At 39.4% G+C, this 9,403-nt stretch overlaps 1 protein-coding gene across 1 annotated transcript; it reads right to left on the bottom strand.

The window, feature by feature from the left end:
- Positions 1–544: 544 nt before the first annotated feature.
- On the bottom strand, positions 545–9,367 carry ccdc15 (coiled-coil domain containing 15). Its single transcript, XM_051402210.1, has 11 exons — positions 9,300–9,367; positions 8,158–8,467; positions 6,691–6,822; positions 6,222–6,341; positions 5,537–5,653; positions 5,317–5,436; positions 3,579–3,686; positions 3,382–3,485; positions 2,970–3,164; positions 1,994–2,142; positions 545–1,228 (listed from the first exon to the last, which is right to left on the bottom strand). Exons 1-11 carry the CDS (start codon positions 9,365–9,367, stop codon positions 1,179–1,181), a joined length of 1,473 nt encoding a protein of 490 aa, XP_051258170.1. The 3' UTR covers positions 545–1,178.
- Between the last annotated feature and the right edge of the window lie 36 nt (positions 9,368–9,403).

The following is a 9,403-nucleotide window of genomic DNA, read 5'->3' as shown; positions in this document are numbered from 1 at the left end:
ACATTTATATCCAGACTCGGAGAGTAATAGATTACATGTAATCTGTAATTATAATGAGAGTAATCGTTTAATATCTCAAACTAATGACTTTGTGATTCGACTTACAGAATACTTTTGTTTTAAATAGTTCAATAGTTTGACACCACACTAAACTCCTTTATCAGCCGTTCCAGCTTGTACTTTTATATAATAGAACATATTTATTGTTATTAAGGGAGAATTAGTATTTGATTCACCTCATAAGACCTCGAGCAAAAGATCATAATTAACTTCCTCACTATCAATAACCAGTAATTAGGAGGTTATTGAGGGAAAACCCAGTAGATGTAGAATATAATCGTACAGAATCAGGCTTTAATATGTGCTAATAGGACAAATAGACAACTAGTTAAAGGTGAATACCTTTAATATAAAGTGTTTAATGGAGGAAGATATTGATGTATGACAGATTAACTTATAAAATTAAATATAATTCATGATAATATAATATGGACACAGAATAATTTCAGACTCGTTCCTATTAAGAATATATTGTAAGCAGCAATTCATTAAAAAAGATGACAAACTAAGGTTTATTACGTATTTTTTCAAACAGTCCTGAAGAACATTAATGTGAGACAAACAAACAAACAAAGCACATAGTAAAGTTTACACACACGTACTGATCTCCCTGATGTTTCACTAACTACATAAAGACGGTCTGCTAACACACACATTTCTTAATTATCAATAAATAAACAAAAAGTTAATTCCTGTGAGGATTTTAAATATATTTTAAAGGTCAGAAATCAACAAAAAAAATGCAAATAAACCTTTAATGAACATCTCTCTCTAACCATTACATTAATTTAAATCAGCAGGAACACATATGTATGTTTATACATTAATATAAATTCTATATATTCTATATATTCTGATTTATTCTCTATGAAAAGCTTCTCCTTCAGTTCATTAAATCCCTGCAGCTGAAGGCAGAACGACTGATAACCTTCACACATCTGCAACTCAAAGTCATCTGGATTCATCGTCTGGTAAACACGAATGTCCTCGCCATCCGGCTGCAACACATCCTGGATCTCTCTCTCTCTCTCTTCTCTCTCTCTTCTCCACGGACTGCTCCTTTAATCAGGCAGCACGGAGCCTGTTCTTTATCAACGACTGCAGTTCATCAACTTGTTTTAATGTAAATCCAAACTCAACATGGTTGAATGTAACGCCTTGGCGTACGCTGTGGAGGAGAGAGATGACAGTCAGCAGCGTGTATAACATATAAAGACAGTTTGAGATTCTGCTTCTATAAACACGTCTTCTGTCAGACTAGTAGAAAGAAAAACATCCAAATTACACATTTAGTTGTTTATTTTACTTCATTTTGTCTGTTTGCATGTGTGTTTCTCCTAAAGTTAGCATTCGATAATCCCTCATTTGCATATTTAAACAGAACATTTTCGAAAACTTGTAATACAAAAAATAATTGTCTTAATGTGAGTTATCAGCTGGGGAAGTTTCGTGGTGATATCTGTAAGTTTAAAATCTTTACCCCATTCACCTGTAGTGAATATTACAATACTCAAAATGAGTTTATTCTCGCACTCTGAGCCAGAAATCTCCACTTCAGCAGCTCTGACACAAACCAAACCTTCCACTTTTATTCCTGTTTATATTCTGAAGGTTTTTAAAGAAGTGTTTGTTCATATAGCATTCACTGCCTGATTTATATCACATTTTATTCCTTAAAAACATGTATTTTTTAGTCTGATTTATGGAGCGAGATATCATAAATACAAACATTTTAATCTAATATGTCGTCAAAATCAAATAAGAACTTTTCAGTGGCCTTATCCAAAGTTTTTGTTCTGGAAATGTGTGAAGAATAACACATTTATAATTAGATAAAGCCTCATTTGCATATTTAAACATAAAATGTCCCAAAACTTCCAATACAAAGAACAGATGGGGAACAGGTTACATTTACACCTGTTCAGTTTCTCACCTTTGGGATTGTTGTGGAAGACGCAGTTGTTGGCGCAGGTGTCGGGGTGGGAGTCCCAGAAAGAGGAGGCGCAGCAGCAGAGAGGAGGGAGATCCAGCTTCTCCTGAGACAGTCGCTCCTTCATCTGAGCCCTCAGAGCCTCGATGAACCTGCAGACAACGAGCCGCTTCATCAGCTTCATGACGACACTAATGTGGAGTTATACAGACGGACAGATAACTGACAGATAACTGACAGACTCCCAGGTTGCACTTCAGTTAACTATATGTGTTTATATTCTGTGGAGTCTCAACAACTCACAGATAAATAATTAAATAAATTTAAATGTATTAAATAAATAATAAAGTTCAATGTGACATTTAAATATACGTAAAGACAAACTGATGGAAACAACAGGGAGTCAGTTTCTGCTGTAATATTAAAGTTACTGTGTGGACGTGTCACTTTTCACCTGAGCTGCAACAATTAATCAATGAATCAGCAAATTAATCACCAAGTATTTAGTAATAATTAATCATTTTGAGTCATTTTCTTTAAGGAAAAACGTCTGTAATGTGAATCAGTTCTGGATTCTTCACTCTGTGACAGTACACTGAATATCTTTGGGTTCACTAATTAACGATAACTTGTTAGTTTCAGCTCTGCTTTTTATTCAGGAGTTTGACACAAGCTCAACACAACTGCTGCACACACACACACACACAACACGTGTTACCATGGTCACCAGATAATCTGTATTATATAGGTCAGGAGAAATAAGGTTTATTATTATTATTATTATCCTTATTATAAAAACTTGTGTGGTCCACTTCAGACTTTAATAAACAGCTTTCACATCAGATCAACAGAACCGAGCAGGTTGGGTGTGAAAGCATGAAGAGCTGTAAAAGATGTAAGATGGAAGATAAATTACTAATATTAGTGGTATATTAATACTAATCAGTGTGACATCACTTGAGGCAGTTTTTTTAATTACCGTGCAGCCACTTTCCCTTTCTCCTCCCTCTTCCTCCTCTGCAGCTCCTCGGCTCTCTCCTCCTCCTCCAGCTTCAGTCGCTCCAGAATCAGCAGCTCTCTCTCCTCCAGTTTCTGCCGGGCCTCCGCGAGCTGCCGAACCCTCTCCAGCTTTCTCTCCTCCTCCACACGGATCTGTTCTTTCTCTGCTTTGATCCTTCAGTGGACACATTATATAGATCTGAGTTAGTGTGTATGCTATAGACAGATATCGAGCCGTATTTTGGTCAAAATAATGAAACCTGTTAATGTTTTAATATTGTTTCTGCTGTGAATACATTCTAAATGATCTTTCATCACTCTGAGGACAGACTTTGGGCGTAGATCAACTCGCAGGCAGTAAGAGGAAGTGTCGGGGTGAACAGTGCGGTCACCTTGCCGTCCTCTTCAGGTGCTTCCTGTGCTGCTTGTTCTCCTTCACTTGCTCTCTCTCAATGTTCATGTAGAGTCGGCGGTGCATCAGGAACTGAGACTGACGCTGCAGAGAGAGAGAGAGAGGCTCTACATCTGTAACATCTGCTCTGACGGGTTCAAACTAATACAGCAAATAAAGGTTTGAGCGGATGCCTACTTGTCTTTTGAGCTCTTCCTGGTCAGTCAGAGGCCACAGGACCCGCTGGCCTCTGAGGCTGGACTGGAAACCAGGATCCGACAGTGCAGGATCAGACCATCCGCTCAGCTGAAACACACACAGTGAGAACAGTCAGATTAAAGCCATGTGAGGGGTTAATCTGCCAACTGCTAACAGCTAACTGATCAGGACATAAAAACACAAGAGAACTTGGTTGTATACGTTTTTATTATGACACAGCTAACTCGACATCAAAGCTGCAGAATGCATTGATCGGAGATTGCCTCAGACATTCAGATAAAGGCAGCATCGAGGTCAGGTCAGGTCAGAGACGGGCACTGTTGTTCCCTGTTAGCAGCCCGGGCACAGACTGAATCAGAGGGGAAGTGGAAGTTATTTATCATTAACTTTGTACGATTCCATGACGTCATCAGATGTGAAGTAAAACAACTCGCACTGTAACCTCCAGGGTATGATGGAACTTGTAATTGCACTCTGTCAGCCTTTTAGGGTCATAAAGTTCAAACTATTTGGGTTTATGAGTCGACGAGAGCTTCCTGAAGTCTCACTCTGAAGTCTGAAGGACCTGTACTCACTGGTTGCTTCCCTTTGGAGGATCCTGCCCACGAACTGGGACACAGATACTCTTAATAACTCTATAATGATAATAATAATAATAACCCGTAGTAAACATTCAACACATTCCTCTACCAGGCTTTAGTACCATTTAAATGCAAGAACTACCTCGACCCCGTGGCTCCATTCCTAAAAGCTGCTGCCTGCCATTTTACAAGGAAAAGAAGAGATTTGTAGCTTCGGTTAATCTGCAGAGGATGTGAAAGTGTGGGTCAGTCAGTATGCATCCGTCCGTGTCAAACACTTCATCAGAGGTTAGTTAATGATGTTACTGAGTGAATCACATGTGTACCGATTATAACCGCGGATCAAAGCAAGGTAACGGTCTCAGTGATGATGTAAAGAAAGTTTTAACTATAAAAAATTACCTAAATAAAACACCTGCTTTTAGAATGGAGTTTGGTTTGACAGTGTGGAGCAGAGGGTCTTTTAACCTTAATAATTCACATAAACTGAGCTGACCGACCTTTTAATAATGAACCTTAGAAACTGTATAAAGTAACACAGGAAGTGGAGATAAAACTGAACGGTTTTCTCCTTCTGTCAGCTCGTAGTAAAAGATCGATTAATGAACACTGACAGCCACAAGAATAAGTGACAGGTGTTAGAACTACCTGGAGATTCAATAAGGTAGTTGTACGTCAGACTGAAAGGACTCACCCACTCCGATTTCTTTCATTTTGTTTGATTTTTAAAAATCTTTCAAGCTTTATCCTGATCTGAACATCATACGGATTAAAGTTGTTATGGAAAAACCTCATCAAACATCTAAATATGAACCCTAAAAATATCTACACCTCAGTATTTTTTTCAAACCTGCTCCAGTCACTCTGCAGCAGTTTCTGTTTGCACTTTATCCATAAATATAAAGACATAAAGACATCGCTGGATTACTTTTGATATTGAAGAAAAAGTGTGTGTGTTCCAGTTTAACTCAAAATAACTGAACCTATATGGATGTTGTTTGCAGCTGTTCGGACCACATTTTATTCTCACATCCAAATAATTTATTCTTATTTCTACTTAACAAAGAGGACAACTGCAGTGACACTGACTCTACCTGCACCAGTACTGGCTGTTATGAGTAAACCTGTTCATTAACCTTCTGCTGAACGAGGGGACAATCGTGATGACTGGTGAATAGATGATCATCTCCCTGTTCCTCTTCCTCCTCCTCCTCCTCCTCTTCCTGCTCCGCTCTCAGCACGTGAGATCTACTTTTCTGTCGGATGCAGAGGAAAAATGTGTTGAGAGAACAAACTCATTTAAAGGAACTATGAGTTTTAAAAAAAGAGGAACAGGTGTGAGACACAAGCGCTCACATGTCTGGATGGAGAGACGTTCCATTCGCCTCCGGGAAGGTCTGACGTCATTTCCCCATGCGGGATCATCCGACAGGCGGCCAGTCTGAGCCTCACCTGCCTCATGCCTCCGCTGGACTGGAAAAGCATGGAAATAAATAATGCTCCAGATTAATCACTGTCACATTATTCTATTACGCACACATGGAAACAACACAGTGCAGAGAGCCGACTGTACATCACAACAGATAGACGTCTGTCTGGGTCCCTGGGTATAAAATAATAAAACATTTTATAAGGATCTCTGTAAAACCTTTATCTGCTGCTATAACTCCTCTACTTTCCACTCTTTCTACAGTACTTTGGAACCACAGATTGGTGAGAGACTGATGTAGGGAGAAAAGGCCTGGTTCGGTCTGCGTTCCAGTTCCCGCCAAAGGTGTTTGATGGGGTTGTTGTCAGAGCTCTGTGCAGGAAAATAACTTCTTACTGTACCTGGCTTTGGTATTGTTACGTACAAACTGTTGCCACAGAAGGTAAAACTTTCATTAGAAGCAAACACCCTAACCCAAAGACCAAAGGTACACAAGTGTCTATATACTTTTGGCCATTTAGTATTTAACAATTCTCCAAAGTGAATCAGTCGGGGCGGCAGAAGCAATTACACATAAAATCAGTGAAAGAAAGAAAAGTATGGACGGTGCACCTCCTGAAAGCTGCTCTCCGTCGCCCTCTGCTGTGCAGCGCCTCCTGCAGACATCAGCTCCTCCTGCTGGGTCCAGACCTGAGACTGCTGCCGGTGTGGGAATCTCCTGTCGGGTCTCACCTGGACATAAACACACAAGGAGGAGGTGAACCGGGGCTTCATGCAGTCCCAAAACAAACTGTGGATTCTGTGATTAGTCAGCAGAATAATCCTCAATCTTCATGTTTAAAGTGAGGATTCGCTCGTTTTCTTTGTTTTACATTGTTGTAAACTGAATATCTTCATGTTTTTGACCTAAATAAAGCAATTTAAAGAAATGTGAACTAATGAGGAGAATTCTTAATATTTTCTGACATTTTAAAGACTAAATATTTGAAAAGTAAACTGACAGTTAATCCACATTTAAACACTCGACACTATCACCTGATTAATAAAACGTCACTTTGAGTCAGAACAACGTCGTCTGTACCTGCTGTCTCTTCTTGCTGACTTGAGCTCGCTGTGCCACACGATGGCGTACTTCATCCTGAAACCGTACGAGGCTCTCCTCATTCTCCCTCCTCCTCTCCGCCTGGATCTCCTCAGTTAGCAAAGCCAGATCCTAAAACCAAGACATGGGAACACTGTTCAGGAAAACTCAGGTGAATCCAGTCAGGAATGTTTTCTTGTTGCTCCTACAGGGAGATGTTTGAGCTTCACTGTGCAGAATGATGTGTGTGCAATTGGAACTATTAGTAAGGTAGAAGGTGATTTATATATCGATGTCTTAATACATATCTGGAGGGAATCTTTAAGAATAATTCAGTTAATAACAGTTACTGATGTGTTGCACATACAGTTTATCGATATCAGTGTAAATGTTGCTCCATACGTAAAGAGAAACCGCTGTAAAGAAAGTGTCGGTCACCATGAGTTCGTCCACCACTGAGAAATGTCTCTTGGTCACAAATCTTATAAATAACAATTGTAAGGAGTTTGTATCAAGACTGATTGTTTATCATTTATTTTAAATAAATTACTTTTGGTCAATAAATCCTCATCAGATGATATCAGTGTGTCTAAAACATTGTTAATAACTGTGTGCCAAAGAGAAGGATTACAACCTTAATACTTAATAACAGAGTTTTAATTGAAATATATAGAATATATATATTTATATCACGTTATATAAAGATTGCAATCTTTACACTGATTATGTTTTCTTGTTTTAATCTGCATTTATACCTCATTTATTTTACTGGTTGTTTATTATAATACTGTGTTTTAGAGCCTGGAGCACTTTTACTTTAATATTTACGTTTATGTTTGTTATGTTTGTGTACTGTTTGTGATTTGTTTGTGTTATGTTTGTGATTTGTTTGTGTTCTGTTTGTGATTTGTTTGTGATTTGTTTGTTATGTTTGTGTACTGTTTGTTATGTTTGTGTACTGTTTGTGATTTGTTTGTGTACTGTTTGTGATTTGTTTGTGTACTGTTTGTGTACTGTTTGTTATGTTTGTGTACTGTTTGTGTACTGTTTGTTATGTTTGTGTACTGTTTGTGTACTGTTTGTGATTTGTTTGTGTACTGTTTGTGATTTGTTTGTGATTTGTTTGTTATGTTTGTGTACTGTTTGTGTACTGTTTGGATTTGTTTGTGTTGTGTTTGTTACTTTTTTATTTTTTGTTATGTTTGTGTACTGTTTGTCATGTTTGTGTACTGTGTTGTGATTTGTTTGTGTACTGTTTGTGTACTGTGTGTTTGATTTGTTTGTTATGTTTGTGTACTGTTTGTGTACTGTTTGTTATGTTTGTGTATTGTTTGTGTTGTTTGTGTTGTGGGTCCAAATAAAATAAAGTTGGATATAAAAGGTCTCCGGTGCAGAAAGGTGTTAGAAAAGCCAAAGTCAACAAAACAACATCACTTCCTAACGTCAGTCTGTTTGTCAACAACTCACAGCGGGGTGCTCCAGGAAGTCTTGTCCGTCCTCCACCCAGACCCCCACCGACACCACGGCCTGGTTCCTCTCGGCCAGCACCTTGCTGGCTCTGGGGGGGGCCGGGTGCTCCCCGCCGGCTCTGGGGGGCCGGGTTACCGCCGGCTCTGGGGGGCCGGGGCTCAGCGGCCGGCTCTGGGGGGGGCCGGGTCCCCGCCGGCTCTGGGGGGGGCCGGGTCCCCGCCGGCTCTGGGGGGGGCCGGGTCGCCGCCGGCCGCTGTCTTCCGCCGGGTAGCACTCATTGGTAACGTTAGCATCGGCTAACTGTGTTCTTCCCGGTTTCCGGTCGTTAAACGTTAATGTAACCGACTGTATTATTGTATCTGTATTATTAACAATATATTATTGTTTATTATTCGCTCGCTGATTGAAGGCCGAGAGGAAAGGAAAGGTAAATAAAGCCCCGGTAACGTTTACAGTAAACAACAGGTTGGTTTGAGTTTCGCTCGCTTTAGTTTCTTCCGTTTGACAAACGGCTCACTGCCGCAGCAGCGCCCCCATGTGGACAGGAGGAGGTATTGTGAACAGCGCTACAAGAAAGCCTAAAATAATCCCATTAACATTATTCTCAATAAAATAAATGCATATATATATATATTGAATTTATACATTTTTAGATTATTTAATTTATTTAAATTATTTATTAACAAATAAAGCCCAGAAATATGCTCTCTTCTGCATTTGTGGACACTTACTATTATTTTGCACCACACTAAATCACTTTTTTAATAATAGAATTGTTTTTATTGTAATTGTATAGTTTAAATTGATATGAAACAACTAAAAGATATAATAATTGAATTAAAAAAAATCTTATATATTATTTTTGACATCATGGGGAGGTCCCTTTGAGTTTTAGATCCCACAATCACACCATAATATAATAAGCAGCAGACAGTTTAATGAGCCCACACTTCTTTAGATATGTGCCTGAGCAGTTGGGTCAACCTCACACAGTGGCAATGCTGAATGGGGGTGAGACGAACTGCTGTATTCTCTCAGGCTCTGACCCGTTTCTGCGAAACTCTTCAAAGTCACATTGCATTGTTTCAGCTTCACTGTCCTACTCTGGATTCACCGTTTTCCTCCAATACCTTCAATACCTCCACCGTGTGCCCAGCTGACTGGAACAATGCTTTCTATTCTTGTGCTGAATGGCCTCCTGAATCATCGTCACAGTCTTTCTATAAAGCTTTAACGTGCAGTC

Source organism: Dicentrarchus labrax, unplaced genomic scaffold, assembly GCF_905237075.1.
Source record: "Dicentrarchus labrax unplaced genomic scaffold, dlabrax2021, whole genome shotgun sequence".
Classification (NCBI taxonomy): Eukaryota; Metazoa; Chordata; class Actinopteri; family Moronidae; genus Dicentrarchus; species Dicentrarchus labrax.
This window is presented reverse-complemented; position numbering and strand designations above follow the sequence as displayed.